Source organism: Panicum virgatum, chromosome 8K, assembly GCF_016808335.1.
Source record: "Panicum virgatum strain AP13 chromosome 8K, P.virgatum_v5, whole genome shotgun sequence".
Lineage (NCBI taxonomy): Eukaryota > Viridiplantae > Streptophyta > Magnoliopsida > Poales > Poaceae > Panicum > Panicum virgatum.
This window is the reverse complement of record NC_053143.1, coordinates 50278338-50303440: the sequence shown is the minus strand read 5'-3', so window position 1 is coordinate 50303440 and position 25103 is coordinate 50278338. Positions and strand designations below refer to the sequence as shown.

Genomic DNA, 25103 nt, shown 5'->3' with positions numbered 1-25103 from the left:
CGGGGCATTCGTCGCTGCAAGAGTCTGTGTGTTCGTGTGTGTGTGTGTGTCCACTTCCAGAGCTAGCTTCTCTCTCGCGTGTGTGCGTCCGCGTGAGTTCTTGCCGGAGTCCGTGTGCTTGTGCTAGCTGTTGGTCTTGGGCAGCTCCAACATTTGGTATCAGAGCCGGTGCATGCACTATGGCGGTTCTATCAGTCCACCACGAGAGCCGACGATGAAGAAGCACGTGATCCCACGCAGAGCACCGGCGGCGATGGCGATGCCCGGTGGTGGTGAGAAGGGTGATGCCAGCAGCTCGCCATGCACGGTCGTGGTGGAGCGCAGCACCGCCGTCACAGGAGAAATCCTGAAGTTGACGAAGGCGAACTACCACGAGTGGGCGCTCGAGGTACAAGTCAACTTGGAGGGCATGGAAGCTCTAGGATGCCATGGAGAGGCGACACCACCAAGCGTAGCAAGGATCGACAAGCGCTAGCTGTTATCCTGCATGGTGTGCCGCCGGAGATGAAGTCCGGGCTCGCCGCGAAGAAGACGGTCAAGGAGGCTTGGGCGGCGATCAAGTCACTGCGGATGGGAGACGTGCGTGTGCAAGAAGCCAAGGCACAACATCTCCTCAGCAATTCGAGAACATGGCGTTCAAGGACGGTGAGTCGATGGAAGACTTTGCTGTGAGGATTGGCTCCTTCGCTGCAGAGTTGCGCGAGTTGGGGGAGGCAATGCATGATGAGCGCGTCGCGAAGAAGATGTTGCGGGTTGTGCCGGCAGGCTCAACCAGATCGCGTGCTCGGAACATGGTTCGCCAATTCAATGTATTTATTTGTTTATATTAGATGTTGCCTATTGTCAGGTGCTCAAAAAAGAAAAAAAAAAGAAAACAAGAACATCAGCTCGTAGAATAGTAGAGGGGTTCTCTCCACAAGTTTTTTCCAGCTTCAAGTAGTGCTGAAGCCAGGCAAGATCAGGGCCAGAAAATATGTTGTAGAAGTCGACACCAATGAAGGTGCTACAGTAGAACAAAATTTAGATGTTGAAGTTGATGCCAATGATCATACTAAGGCTCCAGGAGGTGACACTTTACATCCTTCAGATGATACTGAAACTGCAAATATTGAGGAACAAGACAATTCAACTTTGACAATAGCAGAACAGATACCTTAATTGAGAAAGGACCTGTTAGAGAAATGGATCTGCAATTCCCTAGTATCCCAGTGGCAGACATTTTTCTTATGCTTACTACTCCAGGGAAATTATCTAATGGTGAGTTTGTTGATAGAAAGTGGTTGATTTATTCTAAACTTGTCGATAAGGTTTATTGTTTTGCTGCAAGTTGTTCAATCAAATCAGGACAAAGTCATTGTTAGTGTCGGAGGGAGTAAGGGATAGGAAGCATCTCAGTGAGAAACTCAAAACACATGAGAACAGTGTGGAGCATTTGACAAACATGAATACATGGAATGAGCTTCAGCTTAGATTAAGCAAAAATCAAACAATTGATTATGAAATGAAATAGGAAATTGCAAAGGAAAAGGAGTGCCGGAGACAGGTCTTGGTAAGAATAGTTTCTGCTATTAAGTTTCTTGCTAAACAAAATCTAGCGTTCCGAGGATCAAATGAGAAACTTCATCATCGTAACAATGGTAATTTTCTAGCCATAGTTGAAATGATTACTGAATTTGATCCTGCGATGCAAGAACATATTAGGCGTATTCAAAGTAATGAAATCCATCATCATTATCTTGGCCATTATATTTAGAATGAGTTAATTGCTATTCTTGCTGATGCTCACTACTGGAAATCACTTTTTTCCTGTGTGTCAGGCATCTTTTCTGACGGTACCACAAATCCTCACAGGGAAATTGCAATTAACCTGTGGGTTCATGGCACTCACAGGGAAATATTAATAACTCTGTCGGTTTTCATAGAACACACAGTAATATTAGGATTTATCTGCAGATTTAAGTGCAGCACACAGGAAAATGAGCCTACTGTGTGGCAGCGCGCCAACATTTTGCTAGTGCTGCCACCTTTTCCGTGCAACAATTCGGTACAACAACAACATAGTCTTTTGTCCCAAGCGAGTTGGGGTAGGCTAGAGATGAAACCCAAAAAACCCCAAAAGATCACGGTTCAAGCACGTTGATAGCTAGTCTCCAAGCCCTCCTATCCAAAACTACATCTCTAGAGATATTCCAATCCTTAAGATCTCTCTTAACCGACTCGTCCCAAGTCAGTTTAGGTCTACCTCTACCCCTCTTTATCTTATCGACACACTTTAGAACCCCACTACGTACCGGCGCCTCAGGAGGCCTCCATTGGACATGTCCAAACCATCTCAACCGATGTTGGGTAAGTTTCTTCTCAATTGGTGCCACCCCTACTCTTTCCCAAATAACTTCGTTTCGGACTCTATCCCTTCTTGTGCACCCGCAAGACCACCGCAACAACCGCATCTCTGCTACATTCAGTTGCTGAACATGTCGCCTTTTGTAGGCCAACATTCAGCACTGTATAACATCGCTGGACGAATCACTTTCCTATAGAACTTACATTTTAGTTTTTGTGGCACCCTCCTGTCACAGAGGACGCCAGAAGCTTGACGCCACTTCAACCAGCCAACTGAGATTCTATGTCTAACATCTTTATCAATGTCGCCATCCGTTTGTAGCATCGATCCTAAATACCAAAAAGTATCCTTCTGGACCACCACTTGCCCATCGAGACTAACGTCACCACCCTCATGCCTAGTCGCGCTGAAATCGCACATCATGTACTCGGTCTTGGTCCTACTAAGTCTGAACCCTTTCGACTCTAACGTGCGTCTCCACAACTCTAACTTTCTATTAACCCCTGCCCTACTCTCGTCAACTAGTACCACATCATCAGTAAAGAGTATACACCAAGTGATATCATATTGTATGTCCCTTGTGACCTCATCCAAATAAATAAGGGATCAATGCTGCCCCTGATGTAGGCCTATATTAATAGGAAAGTCAGTAGTGTCGCCATCACATGTCCGGACAGACGTCATCGCATCCTTGTACATATCCTTGATGAGGGTAATGTACTTAGTTGGGACTTTGTGCTTCTCCAAGGCCCACCACATGATATTTCTTGGTACTTTGTCTTACGCTTTCTCTAGGTCAATAAAGGCCATATGCAAATCCTTACTTACCCGTTAGGGGCCCTACGTTCCAGCTAACTATACGAATCCTAGTTGGCTCAGCTAGCTTCCTTACCCTTCGCACCCATCGAATACGAATCCTAGTTGGCTCAGTTAGCTTCCTTACCCTTCGCACCCGTCGAGGGAAGTGCGAAGACCCTTACTCATTTTTCACTACACCCAGGTGTAGATGTAGCACGGCACTCAGGCTGTGACAACCCGACCCTTGCTCATTTATCATCGTACCCAAGTCGCGATACGACGCGCCCTTGGGGTGACGACCCGGCCCTTGCCCATTTAACACCACACCCGGATTCTAATGTAGCGCGTCGCTTAGAGGCTTACGCTCCAACAAGTTTCTTATGGGTTTCATATCTATTAGAGTGGCTTTTTTTTCCGCTGGTTTGTCAAAAACTACCGCAACTCTCCTCTTTTATTCGGACTTGGGACCGGCTATGTTGAAACGATTAAAAAAAACTTCCAGTCAACACAGGCGGTAGCAGTGTAAATTAAAAAAACAGAGAAATACCACACCAAGTTTGGCGCCATGGCAGGCCAAAACACTCCCCAGACTTCAACGCTAAAACAAAAAGGTCAACTGACCCTCTCTCTTCTCCTCATCCCAACTGACCCTCTCTCTCTTCTCCCCATCCCAAACCCCTCCGTCCTTCCCTGGCTTCCTCCATCCTCTCTTCTGCGTCCGCACCAAAGCCGCCGCGCGCACCCCCACCCCCCTCCCTCTGCATTTTGCTAGCAACACCCGACGCACCCATCTAGGGTTTTGTGGGCCCACACCGCCGGGCGCCACTCCGCAGCGAGGGTCAGCCAAACCCCGACGCCCCCAGGTACGGCGCTACTCCCAGGTGCCGGCGCTGCCTCCAGGTCTATCCAGCGCTCCTAATCTGAGGATTTTTATTATGGTCTTGATCTATTTTGTCTCACGTTACCACTATATACCATGATTTTGCAAGTGCAGTTAAGGCCTCTGGAACCCAACCTGTAAAGGCAATTTGTTGGATCTGCACATCACCAGACCAAAGATTCCAGATTTGCAATCCTTTAGGTATTGATGTTGATTTTGCAATCCTTAAGGTGCTTCATAATTGTGTCCTCAATGTTGATGAAATCTGAATTAATATTTTTTTGGATAATATGTCTGCTGCACTTAAAGTATTGTTAGGATAGTCACCGCTTGTCATTGCTTTTTTGTCGGCTTTTTACATGAATGAGAATGCAGGTAGACAAGTAGTTCCTAATGGTGTTTCGCGTTGGACCTTTATTAAGATGCCATGCCTCAATTCCTAATGCCTTAATTTCTTTGTTACCATGGTATTTTCTGTTGAATCTATTGATAGATGAAGCTCCTTTGATTATTGTTTGTGCTTTGTTAGTTGGCCACTTGGCCATTTACCAGTTGCAGAATAAATAACCATGATTCTTTGATATGTCTTTAAATGAGAACCATATAGTTTATTTAGGTGTATGTGAGGGTGCCAGTTTACTATTTTGCACACTGACTTGTGTTGCACTACTGTAACACATGAAATTGCTAAGCTTCTTAAAGCAACTCAGATTTAGGCAATAAAGAAAATACTATCAGGTTCTGGTTTTGTATAGCTGAGCATCATTGCAACTGATAGTGAATTATTTGTGTGGTACATGTTTAATTGCTCATGTACTGAGGATTTGTGTTGCAGTCAATTAGCTGATTACACACAAGGAAGAGGCTTGAATTATCCTTGTGGTTGAAGGTAAAATTTCTTTGTGGTATATTTCTGAATGTGTTGTACCTACTAAATATTCATATATTTTTATTATTGTTCTCATTTTGTTTTGCTGTAGTAATGGGTTGTCTGCATATAGCTTTTTTGAATCCCTATATATGTTCATCTTTGCATTGATTATAAACCATCTGTTCAGATTTGTTATCTTGGTATGCATATGTGTCTTCTGTTCTGGAATGATAGGACAAGCTTTGGCTTTATGTTTGAAAGATGTGTTGAGATAGCTTAATAAGATGCATTTTTCTGATTTCGAACACAGAGATACTCGAAATGCCACGAACATGATACCATCTAACGAATGGATTTATCAAACAACTGAATTCTTGAATTTTGCATTCTCTTTACCGGGTGTGGCTGAAAATGATACCATTAAGTGTCCTTGTGCCCTGTGTCGGAACTACTTTAGACCCAAAAGGCAAACTATAGAGATTCACTTGTGTAAATATGGTTTTAGAGAAGGTTATGAAATATGGACAGAGCATGGTGAGAATGTCTTTAGTCATGATGAATGTAGCCCTGTAGCTAATGATGAGGGTCTGAATGAAGTTGATCATATGGACCATATGCTATCTGATCTGGTTGGAGAATGTCCACCAGCACTAGATGAAGAGCCATCATCCTCTACCCAAGCCTTTTATAGAATGGTTGCTAGTGCGGATGAAAAGGTGCATGAGAAAACAGATCATTCATCTCTTTCTGCAGTAGCTCGCTTGCTTGCGGTGAAGTCAATGTACAATATGTCAATTGCCCATTATGATGATGTCTTAGACATAATCCATGAACTCCTTCCTTCAGATTCTAAGTTGCCACGAAATTTCTACCGGTCAAAGAAAATGTTAGACGTCTTCATATGCCATATGTCAAAATCGATGTGTGCTACAACAACTGCATGCTTTTCTACAAAGATAATGAGAACAAAGAAATATGTGACTTTTGTCATGCTAATCGCTATAAGGAAGGTCAGAAGAAAGTTGCACGCAAAATTTTGCGGTACCTCCCTATTACAGATAGACTCCAAAGGTTGTATGGACATGTGGAAACTTCCAAGCTAATGCAGTCGCACAATAGATTCACATCTGGTATAATGAAGCACCCTTGTGATGGAGAGGCTTGGCAGCAATTTGATATTGACTTTCCAGACTTCGGAAATGATTTAAGAAATGTGAGGCTTGCTGTTGCCACTGATGGTTTCACACCATTCAGTTTGACTGCTGCCACATACTCTTGTTGGCCGGTATTTGTAACTCCATTAAATCTTCCCCCAGGTGTGCTCCTAAGACCTGAGTATATTTTCCTTGCCCTTGTTGTCCCTGGTCCTAAGCATCCTGGTACAAAACTTAATATTCTAATGCAGCCATTAGTTGATGAACTTCATCAACTGTGGAGAGGGCTCAATACATGGGATGCTTTAGTGAAGCATAACTTTCCAATGAGGGCAATTTTTCTTTGGTCAGTGCATGATTTCCTTGCTTATGGGGACTTTGCTGGATGGAGCACCCATGGAAGATTGGCATGTCCATGTGGATATGGTTGCATAGGATTTACACTCCGTCATGGTCGTAAGGCTTGCTGGTTTGATTGTCATAGACGCTTCCTTCCTAAAAATCACCCATTTAGAAAACAAGCAAATGCATTTCGTAAGAACACACGGGTGCTTGAGGAACAGCCTAGGCGCTTAACAGGGGAGGAAATGCATGCTCAAGTGCACAATCTTGTAGCTGATACAAATAGTTTTGGTAAACTGCACAATTGGACTTTTGTGAGCTGCTTTCGAACACTTCCATACTTTCCAAAGTTAATGCTCTCACACAACATTGACTTGATGCACAGTGAAAAAAAATTTGGGTGAAGCTGTATGGAACACATGCTTTGGCATACCAAACAAGACCAAAGATAATGTAAAAGCTAGGCTAGATCAAGCTGAGATTTGTAGCCGGCCTTCTTTGAAATTGGTAAGAAAGAGCAATGGGAAGTGGGATAAGCCAAGAGCTCCATTCTGCATTGAGGACAAAAGTGACAAGATTACCATCCTTCAATGGTTTCAAGATTTGAAGTTCCCTGATGCATATGCGGCAAACATCAGACGTGGTGTTAACCTATTGCAAAGGAAGATTCTAGGCCTAAAAAGTCATGACTATCACATCTTTACAACAACAACAACAACAACAACAACAACAACAACATAGCCTTTTTCCCAAGCAAGTTGGGGTAGGCTAGAGATGAAACCCGAAAGAAATAAGTTCAAGGTTCAGGCACATTGATAGCTAGTCTTCAAGCGCTCCTATCTAAAACTATCTATTTAGAGATATTCCAATCCTTAAGGTCTCTCTTAACCGACTCATCCCACGTCAGTTTAGGTCTACCTCTACCCCTCTTTACATTATCGACCCGCTCAAGAACCCCATTACGCACTGGCGCCTCAGGAGGCATTCGTTGGATATGTCCAAACCATCTCAGCCGATGCTGGGTAAGTTTCTCCTCAATTGGTGCCACCCCGACCCTATCCCGAATAACTTCGTTCCGGACTCTATCCCTCCTTGTGTGCCCGCAAAACCACCGCAACATTCGCATCTCTGCTACACTCAGTTGCTGGACATGTCGCCTTTTTGTAGGCCAACATTCAGCACCGTATAACATCGCCGGACGAATTGCTGTCCTATAGAATTTGTCTTTTAGCTTTTGTGGCACCCTCTTGTCACAAAGGATGCCAGAAGCTTGCCGCCATTTCAACCAGCCAGCTGAAATTCTATGCCTAACATCTTCATCAATGTCGCCATCTTTTTGTAGCACTGATCCTAAATACCGAAAAGTATTCTTCTGGACCACCACTTGCCCATCTAGACTAACGTCTCCCCCCTCATGCCTAGTCGCGCTGAAATCGCACATCATATACTCGGTCTTGGTCCTACTAAGTCTGAACCCTTTCGACTCTAACTTGTGTCTCCGCAGCTCTAACTTCCTATTAACCCCTGCCTTGCTCTCGTCAACTAACACCACATCATCAGCAAAGAGCATACACCAAATGATCTCACCTTGTATATCCATTGTGACCTCATCCATCACTAAAGCAAATAAATAAGGGCTCAATGCTGACCCCTGGTGTAGGCCTATGTTAATAGGAAAGTCAGTGGTGTTGCCATCACATGTCCGGACAAACGTCGTCGCATCCTTGTATATATCCTTAATGAGGGTAATGTACTTAGTTGGGACTTTGTGCCCCTGTTTTAAAAAACATTTTAAAAATACGTTTAATCTTGATTAAACTCTAATCTTTGGCCTAGCGTTGCGTTTAATCACAGTGTCGTTTAATCACAAAAGACGTTTAATCTATGTTTAATCACAAAAAACTCTAAACCATAGGCTAGCGTTCACCTAGCGTCTAGCATTTTTTAAAACCTTGCTTTGTGCTTCTCCAAAGCCCACCACATGACATTTCTCGGTACTTTATCATATGCCTTCTCAAGGTCAATGGAGACCATGTGCAAGTCCTTCTTCTGCTCCCTATATCTCTTCATCAATTGTCGTATTAAGAAAATCGCCTCCATGGTTGACCTTCCAAGCATGAACCCAAATTGGTTTTGGGTCACACTTGTCACTCTTCTTAGGCGATGCTCGATAACCCTCTCCCAAAGCTTCATCGTATGGCTCATTAGCTTAATCCCACGGTAGTTAGTACAACTTTGAACATCGCCCTTGTTTTTGAAGATAGGTACTAATATACTTCTCCTCCATTCTTCCGGCATCTTGTTTGACCGAAAAATGTGATTAAAAAGCTTAGTTAACCATACTATTGCTCTATCTCCTAGGCATCTCTACACCTCAATGGGGATACCATCAGGGCTCATCGCTTTACCTCCCTTCATCCTCTTCAAAGCCTCCCCGATCTCTACCTCATGAATTCTCTTCACAAAACGTCTGTTGGTATCGTCAAAAGAGTCATCTAACTCAAGGGTAGGGCCCTCACTCTCCCCATTAAACAACTTGTCGAAGTACTCTCTCCATCTATCCATGATCTCCTCATCCTCCACTAGCAGTCGATCTGTCCCATCCTTAATGCATTTGATTTGGTTGATGTCTCTTGTCTTCCGCTCGCGGATCCTAGCCATCCTATAAATGCCCTTCTCCCCTTTTTTCGTGCCTAGCCGCTGATACAGGTCATCATATGCCTTACCCTTTGCTACACTCACAGCTCGCTTTGCAACCCCCTTCGCTAATTTATAGCCCTCGATGTTGGCTGCACTCTTGTCAAGCTGTAGGCACTTGAAACACTCCTTCTCCTTAATAGCCCTTTGCACCTCGTCATTCCACCACCAGGTGTCTTTCCCCTCATGTTTGCCTCCCCTACTCACGCCAAACACCTCTGAGGCCACCTTCCGAACACATGTTGCCATCTTTAGCCACATGTTATCTGCGTCTTCTCCTTCCCAAGGCTCCTCACCTAGCATCCTTTCCTTAAGGTATCACCTTACAATCTAAGCAATCACGTCTATCCTCCCTCCTAGCAAGGATAAAGTCGATCTGGCTCGAGTGTTGTCCACTACGAAACGCCACAAGATGGGATTCCCTCTTCTCAAACACGATATTCGCTATCAACAAGTCGTAGGCTAACGCGAAGTTCAACGCATCCTCCTCCTCTTGACTCCTGCTACCATACCCAAAACCCCCGTGCACTCGCTCGAACCCTATATTAGACGCACCCACATGGCCGTTGAGATCTCCTATGAAGAGTTTCTCGCTGGTAGGCACAGTACTAACCATGCTATCTAGATCTTCCCAGAACTGCATCTTGGTGCTCTCACTAAGGCCTACCTGAGGGGCATAGGCACTGATCACATTCAAAACCGAATCTCAACTACCAACCGGATTAGGATAATCCGGTCGCCTTGCCTTCTAACCTCTACGACTCCATCCTTAAGGCTCCTATCAATCAAGATGCCTACACCATTCCTACCCGGAGTTGCTCCTGTGTACCCAAGCTTGAAGCCAGTATCCTCAACCTCCTTCGCCTTCTGGCCCTTCCATTTAGTCTCCTGAACGCATAGAATATTTACACGCCTCCTAATTGCTGCATCAACTAGTTCTCGCAACTTACCCGTTAGGGACCCTACGTTCCAGCTACCTATACGAATCTTAGTTGGCTCGGCTAGCTTCCTTACCCTTCGCACCCGTCGAGGGAAGTGCGAAGACTCTTGCTCATTTTTCACTACACCCGGGCGTAAATGTAGCGCACCATTCAGGTGACGACCCGACCCTTGCTCACTTATCATCGTACCCAGGTCACGATCCGACGCGCCCTTGGGGGGATGGCGACCCGGCCCTTGCCCATTTATCACCACACCCGGGTTCCGATGTAGCGCGTCGCTAAGAGGGTTACGCCCCAACGAGTTTTTTGTGGGTTTCAAATCCATTAGAGTGGCTATTTTTTATGCTGGTTTGCCAAAACCTAACACAACCCTCCTCCTTTACCCGGGCTTGGGACCGGCTATGCTGAGACGACTCAGGAGAGAGAGAGTCTTCCAGTCAGCATAGGCGGAGTTATGACTATCACATCTTTGTTGAACGTTTACTCCCTGTTGCATTCCGTGGATTTCTCTCGGAGCATATATGGCATTCTTTGGCTGAGCTCAGTTTTTTCTATCGGCAATTGTGTTCTAAAGAGCTTAGTAAAGATGTTGTTCGCTCCCTAGAATGTAATGTTCCGGTGCTTCTTTGCAAACTAGAGAAGATCTTTCCTCCTGGTTTTTTCAATCCTATGCAACATTTAATCATCCATTTACCCTATGAGGCACGATTAGGAGGTCCCTTCCAAGCCCGTTGGATGTATCCATATGAGAGGTAAATCTGAAAATCAGTACTATAGCAGTAAAAATTCTGTGTACATAATCCAGTTATGTGTGATATATTTTTCTCAATGCGTAGGTTTATCTACAAACTTAAGAAGAAAGTAAGAAATAAGGCACGTGTTGAGGGTTGCATTGTTGAGGCTTCTCTAGTTGAAGAGGCTACAAATCATCTATCCTTATGTTTTAAAGCTAGCGCTCGGTCAATTAAAAACAAGATGCCTCGTTATGATGATGGTGCCTCCGCATTTGAAACTGTATGTGACCTTGAAGTTTTTCAGTACCCGGGTCGATGTATTAGCCCACGAGGTACCCGTGAGCTCTCAAGCGAAGAGTACAAGGCTGCTCTCTTGTACATATTCACTAACATATCTGAGATGGATGATTTTTTTGAGTATGTTCTTCTAATATTGTGTTATAGGCAGCAAACATGGGATAACTTAATACATTGATATTTTAACACTTTAATTCCCTAGTGCAGATGGTGAGTAGCTTTCGACACAGCAATGTTCAGTCAAAAAGGAACACTTCCCATACGAACTCATGTGATGGTGCCTCCCAAAGGACAACAGCTGCTGGTAATCCCTCCCAAAGGATTAAAGATTCAGGACCTATGAGTTCTATACATGGAGATAAGCAAAGAGGGAGGAAGCAGGGGTGCCTAACAAAGTTAAAAATGCCAGTCCGTGGCCGAAAGGTGCTCCTCGAACCACTTGGTGACATGTGAGTACAAAATTGTGTTAACAATAATGCAGCATATTTATTTACATGTGAGTCATTTAATAATAACTACTGACCTATATTATGCACTGCTGTATAGGCAATTTGAATATCTCGATCGTCGTGGGTCGAGCTACAAGTACACTTCTCAACTTGTGGTCATTATCAAGAGAGAATACCCGGGCTTGGTGCAGGACAAGAATGAGCATGGTGTAGTCCTTAGGACCCGTCCGGCACTAGAGTGGGCTGATTACTTCCTATCGAGAAAGGATGATTTGGGACAAACAGCAGGCGACCGTGTGCTTTCTGAATTTTGGGTAAGTAACATGTATTTTGGCAGGCTACTCGAAAAGTGTTGCTGTCATTGTTCACTAAGATACCTTGATTTAATTTATATATTTTATACTCTTGGCACATGATAATCATTCTCAATAAAAATCTGTAACAGCTAATTAGTTAGGATTATTTGATACATAAGACCTCAAATTTTATAATTGTAGTACATATCTGTTTAATTCAAGTTTGTTTGCACTTGACATTTGACATGTTTTTCCACATGTAGCGTTTATTTGAGGTCAATATAGGAAAAGAGGAAGAAGCTGACCGTGTTCTTGACACCTATCTAAAGAAAAGGGTGAAGGACATGATGTACCAGGCTCGAGTTGATGCTGTCAAGGTGTACTACATGAAGAAGTTGAACCAGAAAATAGATGACAAGCTGGCACGGCCAATAGAGCTTAATTATGAAGAATATTTGGATGGCAAACAGAAATGGTGTAGTAATGCTGTATGGCCTAAGCTTTGTCGTTATTGGTGCTCAGAAAATTTCCTCAAAAAACGAAAGAGAGGCCAGGAATCTCGCTTTTCTTCAGATGATATTGCTCAAAATCAATCATGGAGGATCCAGACCATTTGGGGAGACAAGGCAAATTCTGGTATGTGGTCTTTTTTTTTTCTTTTGTCTATGGGATTTTGAAGAAAATTGATACTTCCAATGCTCACTCAATTACTTATGTTGTAGGGTGAAAAATTTGGCCCTGAGTTTACATTAAAAATATGGATCAAATGGCCGAACTGCTCCAATGGTTAGCCGCAAAGCACAAAAGATTGTGGTATGGTACAACTTCAATTGTTGCTATTGTTCCAAACTGTTCAGTACCAATTATTTGAATGTGTTTCCAGTTCTCAAGCATGTTACAACTTCAATTGTTGCTACTATTCCAAACTTGTTCAGATGCATGCAACTTTTCATTAAGGATATCTTTTGCTTTATATATAGGATGACTATGCTGCAAAGTCTACAGAAAATTCTGGACAGCAAGAGTTGGATGGAAAAGTATTGTATAAAATTTCTGGTGGAATGCGCCATGGACGCGTAGCCATTGCAAATGGTGCTGTTAAAAAGGCTGATGTTCTGTCTGCTGCTAAGGAAAAATCTGTTGCATCATCAAATTCAGCATCTTATCGAAGCATGGCTGAAGAAAATCGACAATTGCAGCAAGCAAATAGGGGCTTACATGAGCGTGTTGACCAGTTAGGCGAACTAACCAATGACTTGATATTGGTACAAATCTAATTTCAATTTTGACCTCCAATGCATTAGGACAGGAAGCTCCTAATTAGTCTTCTTAACAATGATATTTTCTTTCCTGCAGAATCTTTACAGTGATTTAGGAAAGGAAGTTCCAGCAGGCCTAAAGAGTCGCCTTGCAGCATTAACAGCAAATGCAAGTATGATAGTGACTTGATACTTGTACATATTAATCCACAGTGAATTATTGTGAAGGAGGTCCAGCTGTTTTCTTACAGGTAATTGAACTCGACAACTGATACGTTTTGATGTAAGAATGAGAACACGAAGTGCAGCAGTGAGGAACAGCTATAGAAGTTTGAAAAAATATTTGGTTTCTTATTTATCTCGGTAAATCTGAAGTCCTTGGATGATAATAATCTACGAAAGTGTTGCACTAGTTTTGTGTAGTCTTTTTCTCAAGATAACATGGCTGATGTTGATTTGGATGATTTTTTTTCTCTGAATTAAAAGTATTGCAAGCATCTTTGCTAGAAGAATTGATGTCATCAACTGAGATTCTTCAGTTTGTTAAAATTGCAGATTGCTATCCAAATATCTCCATGGCTTATCGGATTCTCTTAACTATTCCAGTGACAGTAGCATAAGCCGGAAGAAGTTTATCCAAATTGAAACTGTTGAGAAATTGTTTAAGATCAACTATGTTACAAGAAAGATTGAATGGCTTGGCTATGTGTAGCATTGAAAAGGATATTTTGGATGACACTTAATCTGGATACAGTTCTTGTAGATTTTGCATCAAGAAATGTCCGAAGTCAGTTTTTTACAAGGAACTGAAGTATTATATTTTTATTTGAGGTAATCATAATAGTTATTATTAGTTTTTTGTTACACTATTGTTATATTTTATGAGCTATACATAATTGCAAAGTAATTTTTATTATTCATACTACATATTGTAATTTTGACACTAAAAATTAGTTTAACGGATCCTTATCTTTTTGCTTGCCCGGAGACCCTTAAAATTATAGACCCAGCCCTGCTCGAACGCCCAACTGACCCATGCCCATCCTTACTAACTTGGGCGATTGAGGTGGGCGCTAGGATTACGTGTCGAAATCCGAAATTTTCCAATCATATACCGAGCATGGGCATCCCTGCTTTAATTTGCTCCCTGTTCTGAACGATTACTGGGCTACCACCATATCCTGATCCAGAAAGCACCTTGCGGGGTGTTGTTGATTATTGGAAACCGACGATCACAATCACATGGTGGGCAAGTATAGTTTATCAGTGTTCACATGTACAGTTCCGGATTGACATGCAATGCCTCGTCAGGGCCTACATTAAATAGAGTGTCTCGAGGTGAAGCCCAATAACGCCTTGCGCCGCCGGTTGGTGGCCGCGCGGGGTCAAGTCGTCGTGCAAAAACCATCCCAAACTAGCGTCACGTTAGCACTCCCTCAGTTTCAAATAAAGTCTCGTTTAACTTTTTTGACACCAAATTTGACCACTCGTTTTATTTAGAAAATTTGTTCAAATATTGTTAAACTAGCAAGGTGGCCCGCGCTAATAGCGCGAGTAGCTAGTTTTTTATAATTTTTCTTGACGGAATGATATTGAATTTTCATTTTTTTTCTATATCCCTTTGGCATATTCTCATATACCTTTTAATGTCTCAATTTGGAGATTGATTTTAATATTGGATCGCCTTGAACATTGGTGCATTTTTTAGCATGTAAGTCCGATGGTTAATTGTAAGATGTGGTCACCTTGAATACATTTTCTTCTTTTACAAAGTTTTTTATATGTAGTTATTAAATATATATTTATATAAATGTGGTAGTGATGTTGCAGAAGGCTACAACTTTTAACTTGCTTTAATTTATGCCTTATAATATTTTGAATCTTTATTTAGCCTTTCTTTGCAAAATCTTTTATATATATGGTATATTAATATATAAATGTTTCTTTAAGAAGTTTAGATGGATAAAGTTTTTTATTTGGGCCAGCCCTGGTTTTTTTTCACTTTGATTTTTGTTTTATTTTTCTTGGCTCATCTCATCACATAAATTAGCCCACTTTAGAGTTGTGTCATATCAGCAATGGATATTTCCAGGTGTGTTTTGCAGGTGTCTCTAATATTTTTCTTGGACTTCTAATTTCTCCAGCTATTTCTGCTGATTTTTCCCTCTCACATTTTCTTTATCCATACATTTGAAATCGGTTAGCATTTTCCGCATCAGATGCCCTTCATGGAGAAATTCACTGTGTAGCTCGACTGCCCGAGTCCTCCCAGGGTTATCCTGTCGGCTGCAGGCTCATGTTTTTTGTTGGCGTGTGATTGGAGCAGCTGCTCCGGTCATGTCGTGCGGCGTTTGCCCACAAGGCTGCGGCAACAGCACGGCGGCTCCGGCTAGGACACGCCACGGCTCCGGCTGGGATGCGCAGCGAGCGACTTGAATTCTTGGGAAGTGGAGTATCGGCCGAGAAAGAAATCAAAACAACCTGGCGCAGGAACGCAAGCGATCAAGATGTGCAAAATGCCTCATAGGTTATGTTGTTGTTTGAAATATGCTAGTTGGTCATCTATTTATTTACTTGGCTGGAATCTTTTTCTTATCCGAGTCCTATAATTTTATTTATTGATCGGTACCTTTTCAAGTACATATATATATATATATATATATGCTATAGAATATGAAATATTTTAATAATTGTGTTAAGCCAAGCCAGGTTATGTTGTCATGGGTGAACTCCATATACCTTTATTTTATTTATTGACTGGTCTCTTTCCAAGTACACATAGGTAAATAATATGTTATGGTATATGAAATATTTTAATAATTGTAGTTATTTTTCATCACGTAAGTGTGTTAGTTATCCTTTTACTGGTTTATAAGTAAACTTAACCGTCCTCTATCACATAAGCGTGGTAGTTATCCCCTATCAAACGATCGATCTAGGCCAAACCCGAGGAATCCGATTTGACAGGGTAGCTAAACCAGTCTGCGCAGCCTCACGGTGATTCGGTCTGTTCGCGACCCGCACGATCTAGCGCATTCGATGTGTTGACCGGATTTCACGTCAACCATAAGAAAAAATGGAGAGATTGAGGAGGGAGGAGCTTAGGCCCCTCCATTGTTTTGCTGCATCCGCCATACTGGGACTGCCTACTGCTGTGCTGCGGCTGCATGAACTCTTGTTGCCCGTGTGTGCGGCCCGTCCGTGTGTGTCTCGGGCTCTCGGCAATCAATCCAATCCCGCTCACTGCCGCAGCTGGGCTTGTTCTTCAGGGCGGCAAGCGTGCAGATGCACACATGAATGCATGATGCACACATGCCGCGTGCATCCTCCCGTTCCCGTCTGCCTTATTAGCTCGCCGCTGCAACACCGTTGTCCTCTCGTGTGGTTTTGTGGCACCAGTATGAAACAGTGTGATTGTAATATCCCGGATTTTTCCGGAATGTTATAAAGTCGAAAAATGTGGATTTCAATTTTTTTTGTGTTGGTGCTGTAAATAATTCATCTAAGTAGGAATTATACCTCTCTAAATTCCTAGTAAATTAAAACTTTGATTTGAATTAAGGAATTATTTTTGCTAGTGTGAAAATATTTGGAGTTACTTGAATTTTATTGGCTCTACCTTGTTTACTCGAATTCGATTTGGGTTTGTTTTTCTTGCTTGAAAATTGCGTGGAATTTAAATTGAGGTGTGCCCCTCAATTTAAATTCAAATGCTAATCATGTTGTGTGGGATTTAATTTGAAATGATCCATTCAAATTAAATCCGTGACCCAGACCGCGAGACCAAACCCGACCCAGTTCGGTCTAGCCCAACCCACCTAGACCTAGCGTCGACCCAAAACCCGGTTCAGCCCAAAGGCCATAAGAGGCCTGCACACAACTTGACCCAGTTGCCCTTTTGGCCTGCCTCGCAGCCCACTCTGCACGGCCCAAGAACCTACCCCGCGGCCCAACACAACCAGCCCAACAGACCCCCACGCCACCTCTCCTCCTTGTATCGCTTACAGGCGGACCCCACCTGGCAGCCGCCCTCCTCTGTTCCTCTTCCTCCTCTGTCTCGCCTTTTCCCCGACTCCGCCAGCGCGGCACCGCGCGCGCGCCCTCCCCACTCCACGCCAAATCGGTGGAGGCGCCACCCAGCTAGCACCTGCCCGCCTGAATCGCCTCTTTTTGCTTTTCCCCTGCTCCCTTGACCGCCTGCTCGCCCAGCGCCAAGCCCAATCCCCCGCGCCGCAGCTAGATGCGAGCCACGCGTCCCGGGTGTCCGCGCCGAGCTGCCCCAGCCGTCCATCGGCGTCCGTGCCCTAGCCAGTCGCCTAAAAGACCCGCTGCAGCCGCCCTCGGAACCCTAGGCCCCGAGTTCCTCTTCCCCCAAGCCGCCGCCGCTTCTTGGAACAGAGAGGAAGAGAGGGTCGTGAGGGGGAAAAGAAGAAGCAGGGGAGAAGGAGGAGGACGCGCTGGACCACATCGCCGCCATCGTCGTCAAGCCAAGGAGGAGGAGCCGCCGCCCGGCGACGCCGACACCCAGGGACGCCGCTGCTGCGCCCAGGGCCGGGCGTGACGAGGACGTCGCCACCGGAGCCCCTTCACCATGCCTGCGCCCCGTACGCCGTCGTCAACGCAGCAGCTCGGCACGGCACGGCTGCGACCTCGCCCGGCCTCACCTCGTCACTGCGTCGTTCTCGTCGTCCCCAACCTGAATCGGTAGGTCGCCTTTCCTAGCCTCCGTTCCAGTCCCTGTGTGTTGCCGGCGACATGCCGATGAACCGTCTGTAGAAAGCCATAGCACCCTGTCCTATCTTTTCCACTTACAGGGACCCAACGCGCCACGTTCCACCCTGCAGACCGCCGTCGTTTGTCCTCGTGGCGTTGCACCACCGCCGTGGCCACGCCATGGCCTTGCCATGGCCATGCCCGACGCGCAAGCTCATGGAAACCGCCCAAGGTCGCCCTTTTTCCAACACCACAACACGCACACGCACAGCCATAGAGAAACCGAGCCTTGCCACGACCTCCTGGACATGAACACAGCCGCATCGTCGCAAGGCCAGCTCTTTTGGGCATTTCATCGAACACCTTGCAGGCAGCCACCAGTCCAAGCCCACGCACACCTAGCGCGATGCATATGGCGTGCTTGCTGCACCACCATCGCGTTCCAACTCCGCCTCGACAACCCAGCCCTGCTATGGTCCTCACCGCGTCGCGGTGGACCGGGAACGCCCGCGATAGCAGCTGAGGTGCGGGGAGAGGGAGTTTCCGCACCGACCTAGGGTTGAGACAGTTGTAGTGGAAGATAGGAGACCGGGAGTCTGGGTTGCCGGGGCTGCCCGTGTTGAAAGGTGATTTGGATGACTTATACATATATTGCTTGCATAAGAAACCACAGCCTATCCTTGGCATTACTCTTATACCGTTTGCATCCACATAAAGTTTGCATACGGATGGTGACGTGAACCTATCCCGTCATTGGGGATAGCCTGATAGATGCAGGATCCGAGTGAAGGAGTCGACAGGACGATGAAGAAAAAAAGATGTGAAGGATGGCCCGAGCTACACTCCGAGCTGCCTGTGGAGAGAATTCGTGAAGATGAAGTTGCCCAGAAGACTAGACACCGTTTCCGCTTTCTGTTTGTTTTCTTTTAGCCCAAGGGGCTTGTACTCTGAAAATCGTAGTACAATCCTTTGGATTATGTAATAATTAAATCCATGTGATGTTGTAAACGTGAGTTATATCTGTAATATTCGATTGAAATGAGTTCTGTATGTGATAGCTACCGATCCAGGGACTACCACGACGATACAGAGAGTCGGGTTCTCCTCTCGGGAACTCGGTCTGTTTCAGTGATGCACACATGCCTCCCACCAGATCAAGCGAGCCGTCCTGCGAAGCACTGAAGCAACCTCCCGGCCACCTGGAAACACATCCCCGCACGTAGAAGACAGCTCTCGCTGCATCTTTATTGAATTAACATGGATTTTTATGATTACTTTGAACCGTTAGATCTTCATAAAATCCGACGGTGCAAATCCTTCTCTTTTTAGTTTAACGTGTGAATTTCTAGACCCCTAAATTTAATATGGACTCTTCTAATTAATTTAGACCGTTAGATTTTAATAGAATCCGATGGTGCAAATCCTTCTCTTTTTTAGATTAACATGGGAATTTCTACACCTCTAAATTTAATATGGACTCTTTTAATTAATTTAGACCATTAGATCTTCATAAAATCCGACGGTGCAAATTCTTCTCTTTTTCAGATTAACGTGGGAATTTCTAGACCCTCTCGGCGAACGTGGTGGCTTCTTTTAACACTCCTTTATTAATATAATAGATTAATTTGGATCGTTAGATCTTCATAAAATCCGACGGTGCAAATTCTTCTCTTTTTCAGATTACATTGGGAATTTCTAGACCCTCTCGGCGAACGTGGTGGCTTCTTTTAACACTCCCTTATTAATATAATAGATTTATATTATTTTTGAAGAACTTGTATCGATAAGGAGTTACAACAAAAAATGATATTTTGCATAAATTTTTAAATAAAATAAATGATCAAATTTGTAGTAGAAAAAAATAAATAACTTATAATTTGGAACGGAGTACGTCTGAACGCACGTTCCGCGGTCCCATTGCCAATTCAGTATTTATTATTAAGGGTGGAAACGGATCGGATACGTATAGAAATGAATTCGGATATCTCGGATATCCGTTTTCCTGTTCCCTTCCGGTTCCCATCCCTTAGGATGGAAACGGATCGGATACGTATGGAAACGGATCCGGATATCTCGGATATCCATTTTTCAATTTTCTTACCGTTTCCATCCCTATTTATTATTTAAGAACTGCTGCAGGCAGCCGCATCCGAGGCGAGGTAGGCCGGCAAGTGCCATTCATTGTCTGACGTCAGGGTAGCCAGTCATGCAGCTGACGCCTGAAGTTGGAATGTGGCGTGCGTTCAGGTGGCTGCTGGTGTAGCTATTCTTGGTGAAGGTTGGCACTGGGATTACAATAATAGGAAAAGAAAAGGATAACTATGGGCTGGTAGGATGGTGTTTGTGGCATCCTATTGTCGTACTATATATCCAACATGACGTTGCTTGAGCGTGATGTTGCTCGGGATTCAAAGAAAATGACAACTTGGGATATAGGGAGGCTCAAGTTTTTCCTAAAGTGGGATTTAACAAGTGATAATGCTGTGACGGGAGAAAGTAGCAGAGAACAAAGGCAAAAACAGACTAGGAATCTTGCAAAGATCTGCGAGTTCCATTCTTGTGCTGCAGTTTGATTTTTATTATCCACTCCGTCTCTCAGAATTGGAAGTGGTTGGTGCTTTATGGTTGATATACTGTGTTTTATGCTAGTAGCATATGCAATGAATCTCTGCTGTCGCAGGCCGAAAAAAAAACCCCTTATGTGCCTGTCCTCTGTTTGTTGGCACCTCTCGATCCGGTTATGGGTTGACATTATGCAACTTGAGCCTTCTTTTTTCGTTTTGTTTTAAACAACGACAGGGACAGTCTATCACTAAAGATATATAGACGATCGAGAGCATACAGCGATTTCTTTTAAAAAATACGAGAGATCATTTTCTCAAAGTTAGGAACCCTGGTCTGGCCAGTTGAGTTGAGATTAGTCAAATGTTTTAAAAAAATACTGTACTGGAGTACTTGTGCAGATTAGTGTTGATATATAATAATGACATTTGTTATCTCGCATCCGCTGGAATCAGATTCAGGTTTGTTTAGAGGGTAAAATGCAGCTGCTGCAGCAGGGAAAAAGAGATCAATATGCTCATGACGATACTCATCACAATTCACCACTACATCTCATAGAACTACAAACCTGTCAAGAGGGAGAAAAAGGGTAATACTAGAAAACAAGACACAAACAACACGCAAACCTACAAAAATGGCACCGAAAGAAAACTGCGCAAACACCCAGCTTGCTTCAGTTAGTTTGAGCGGGCTGAACGGCCTGTCCATTCTTCTGCTGCTGCTGCTGCTGCTGCTGGTGGTGCTGGGTGGAGTCGACGCCGTCGCCGGAGCTGTCTCGTTGTTTACCTCTCCCCCTCCTGACGAAGCGCGACACCGCCACGTGGACCACGAAATAGGCCAGCACGGCGATGACGAGGGCCGACACGTATCCGGCGGTCTTCCACGACCGGCTGGAGCCGGCGGCGTAGGCGATGAGGAGGCCGAGCAGGTCCAACACGATCGTCGTGTTCATCACCCCGAGCCACCACGCCGCCCACTTGTCGTCCTTGTGCAGGGACTGCGGCAGCAGCAGGACGATGACGACGATGGACGCCACGAACGAGGTGGAGTTGCTGTAGTAGAAGGCCAGGTAGCGGTGCCTCCGGTTGTCGTGCATCACCGGGTCGCCGGCGGCGTGCCCGCCGCCGTCGGACTGCCAAGACCCGCCCGGCGGCGCCAGGCCGGCCTGGTAGGTCACGCTCGCCACCAGGATTCCCAGCAGCATCAGGTACTTGCGCTTTGCATGCCGCCTCTTCTCCTTCTCATCCTCCTCTGCTTTCTTCCCCGCGTCGTCGTTCTTGCCCTTCTCCAAGTCCTCATTGGTACTGGATTTCTCTGCTCTGCCTTGGGAGGAGGAGGAGGACGATCCATCTGCTGGCTTGCCTTTGTCATCATCACGGAACACCCAGAACACAACAGCCACTATGACCACGAAGAGGACGAACCCCGCCAGCGCGAAGATGTAGATGGATGTCTTGAGGTGCTGCGTGCAGCCGGCGGCGTAGGCGCCCATGATGCCGCTCATGCCCGCCGCCGTGCAGACGGACAGCGCGTTGCTCCGGATGGCCGGCCGGTACAGGTTGGGGTTGACGAGGAGGATGATGAGCGCGATGGACAGCATGAAGCTCACCGAGTTGCAATAGAAGAAGGCCGTGTACCGGCGCGGGTAGTTGTTGAGCAGGACGGGGTCGCCGGCGCGGCGCCCGGTCGCTGGATCGTCGCCGGCCAGGAAGCCGCTCGGCGGCGTCAGCCCGGCCTGGTAGGTGATGGTGGCCGCCAGGATCGCGAAGAGGAGCAGCCGCTTGCGCCTCTTCTCCACCGGGTCCTCTTTCTCCTTGCCGCTGACCACCGGAGCAGCAGCTTCGTTGTGGTCCAGCGTGAAGAGGACGACATGGATCACCACATAGACCAAGACGGCGCCGGCCAGGGCCATGGCGTAGATGGAGGTGGTCACGTCCCGGCAGCTCCCGGCGGCGTAGGCGCCGATGAGCCCCAGCAGGTCCAGTATCATGGCGGCCTCCAGGGCGTTGTGGTGGTGCAGGGTCTTCATCCGGACCAGGACGATGGCGAGCAGGGACGCCACGAAGGCGGTCGAGTTGCAGTAGTAGAAGGCCTTGTACCTCCTGGGGTTGGTGGTCAGCAGCACCGGGTCGCCGGCCTTGTAGCGGCCGCCGGCGTCGTCGCCCTGCCAGAGGCCGCCCGGCGGGTTCAGGCCTGCTTGGTAGGTGATGGCCGCTGCCAGAGTGGCCAGCAGCAGAACCAGGGAGCGAGCCCTCTCCAGCACTTGTCTTTGCTGCTTCTCAACGCTGGATGATGAATCAAATGAATCAAAATTCAAAATTAAATTACTGAGAAATTTGAATTGAATCCCAAATTTGACTGCAATTAAGGACGAAGAGAGCTCTGTCAATACTAACCTGGCATCCCCATTGCCACTCAGACATCCTGACACCTTCCCAGGGATGCCTTCTAGCAGCTTCCACAAGCAGCTCTCCTTGATGGTTTCTTTGCAGAACTTGACGATGGCGGCTTGAGCGAGAATGAAGACGATCACAGCACCGACCAGAGAATTGACATAGACGGTGGTGTCGACGTGGCGGCAGCTGCCGGCTGAGTAGGCCCCGACGAGGCCGACGATCGCGACGGTGATGAACCCGTAGAGCTCGAACGAGCGCAGGTTTGGGCTGATGGAGAGCTTCTTGTCCAGGAGGATGATGATGATGAGCAGGGACGCGACGAAGGCGGTGGTGTTGAGGACGAAGAAGGCCTTGAGGCGCGCGTCGTGCGGCCCGCCCCTGAGGATCGCGACGCCCGGCTTGTGGCCGCCGGCGTCGTCGGCCCAGAAGCCGCCCGGCGCGCTGAGCCCGGACACGTAGGTGACGCTCACCGCGAACGTGGCCAGCAGCATCAGCACCTTGCGGAGCTTGGCCATCTTCTTCTCGGCCTCCTCCTTCTTGGCCGCGCTGCTGCCGTTGCCGTCCTTCTCCTCCTCGTCCGGCGGGCAGGAGGCCAGCACCGTGTGGACCAGGAGGTAGATGACGACGCCGGCGAGCAGGACCGAGGAGTAGGTCGCCGTGAGCCTGTCCCGGAACGTGCCGGCGGCGTAGGCCCCCATGAGGCTGAGGAGATCGAGCACCATGACGACGCGGAGGATGCGCAGCGGCGCCAGGTTGCGCGGCCTGTCCGTGCCCGCCGCCTGCTCGTGAGCCTCGTGCAGCACGGAGAGGATGAGGACGAGGACGATGACGACGAGCGAGGAGGCGAAGGCCGTGGCGTTGCTGTAGAAGAAGGCCAGGTAGCGGCGGTAGCTGGTCTCCCGGATGATGGGGTCGCCGGTGAGGCGCTCGATGGCGGGGTCGGCGCCCTGCCACACGCCCCCCGGCGGGTTGAACGCCGCGCCGTACGTCACGGTGGCCACCAGCGTGGCCAGCAGCAGCAGGTACTTGCGCAGCTTGTACTCCCACGAGTCGACGCCGCCGCCGCCGCCGCCACCGACGCCGCCGCGGACGCCGCCGGAATCCGCCATTGCGCGCGCTCCTAGTCAAATGCGGCCGCCACGAGCTCGCTCGCCACTCTGAGCAGAAGGTGCCTGCCTTGAGCTTACTACTTAAATGCGGCGGCGTGCAGAGGCGCGAGAGTCTTAGTATTTGTTTTTGACGAGGACTTGACCTCGCCGCGCGCGTCGCTCGCTCGAAGTGAAGCTGCCTCGGCTCTGCCACGAAGCTTCACGCTCCGGCCGCAGGCGCCGCGCAAACCGTGTTGGTGTTGGGGGCGTTGACTTGACCATGAGGCCAGGTCAGCCATGTCTGATGTCTCCCCCCGTCAAGCGGCAGCTGGTGGCTCAGCAGTGGGCTCCGCGGGCGCCTATGGGAGGGAATCAGTTCCTCTGCAGTCGACTACAAAGTGCCACTGTCACTGCATGTGGGTCCGGGCGTCCATCAGGCCTACTCGTCGGTCACTGCAGTCGACTGCAGAGGATCTCAATCCCTATGGGAGAGGGGTTTTTTTTTGGTGACTGGCGCCTATGGGAGTTGGGACCGCGTTTGCTAACACAAATTTATAAATTTATAATCGTATCGTATATGAATCCAAGTGGGAGCTGATGAGGATATATGTATACATTCTATTCTATTTCACCAAATTGTTGGGATATACTACCAACAAAACTATAATAAAATATGGTAATGACTTCATACCGGCCGGCTGTTTTTTCGTCTGCTCGTACGGCCGGTTCAATCCACCGTCCAGTCGCCATCCAACGATCACGCGTCGTGCGTGCCGCACGCGCCCTGACAGGCTGGCCCCACCTTATACAACCCGGCGAGGAATTTTATTCAAAACATTGGGTCTCGCGCCGGTCATTTCGTCTTCTCATTCTCTCTCTAGGGTTCCTCTCTATTTCCTCTATCCTCTCGAACAACCGCTCGATTCACCCATCCACCGCAGAGCAAGTTCGGATCCCCAACGGGGAATCAACAGGATTCTCAAGTGAAGACTAATTTCAGGTCAATTCCATCCACCGCAGAGCAAGTTCGGATCCCCAACGGGGAATCAACAGGATTCTCAAGTGAAGACTAATTTCAGGTCAATTCCATCCTGTTACTCAGCTATCGTCGCATCATTTTCGATTTCCACGACGAGGCGAGGGGATTGCGTGGTTGTTTTTGGTGGAGATTATCAAGCCAAGCAAATGGGAGTCCGCAGGGGGGGAGGGAGACTGATTAGAATAGGGGGGGGGGAGCATCTCTCCTTAGCGACTTTTCGCATCTCTGATCTGTAGCATTTTT

General features: G+C 46.8%; 1 protein-coding gene and 1 long non-coding RNA gene across 7 annotated transcripts; one reads left to right on the top strand and one right to left on the bottom strand.

Moving 5' to 3' along the window:
- Positions 1–3873: 3873 nt before the first annotated feature.
- LOC120645066 lies at positions 3874–18573 on the top strand. 6 transcript variants are annotated; one of them, XR_005664112.1, is made up of 11 exons: positions 3876–4042; positions 4137–4223; positions 4858–4911; positions 11266–11507; positions 11605–11821; positions 12067–12439; positions 12526–12616; positions 12784–13068; positions 13160–13313; positions 13618–13893; positions 18539–18573. It is a non-coding gene; the product is annotated as an uncharacterized LOC120645066 (long non-coding RNA). The 6 variants fall into 6 exon arrangements; XR_005664111.1 differs by lacking the exon at positions 18539–18573 and adding an exon at positions 15389–15680; XR_005664109.1 differs by lacking the exon at positions 18539–18573 and adding an exon at positions 15312–15680.
- Positions 18574–20832: 2259 nt separating this feature from the next.
- LOC120645065 lies at positions 20833–23960 on the bottom strand. Its single transcript, XM_039921809.1, has 2 exons — positions 22734–23960; positions 20833–22622 (listed from the first exon to the last, which is right to left on the bottom strand). Exons 1-2 carry the CDS (start codon positions 23840–23842, stop codon positions 21011–21013), a joined length of 2721 nt encoding a protein of 906 aa, XP_039777743.1. The 5' UTR covers positions 23843–23960; the 3' UTR covers positions 20833–21010.
- Between the last annotated feature and the right edge of the window lie 1143 nt (positions 23961–25103).

Bases quoted from the DNA above. Each gene is read 5' to 3' on its own strand.
- LOC120645065 (XM_039921809.1), bottom strand. From the start codon at position 23,842: ATGGCGGATTCCGGCGGCGTCCGCGGCGGCGTCGGTGGCGGCGGCGGC. The intron at 22,623-22,733 runs GTTAGTATTGAC...TTCATCATCCAG, and splicing joins AGTGGCAATGGGGATGCCAG to CGTTGAGAAGCAGCAAAGAC.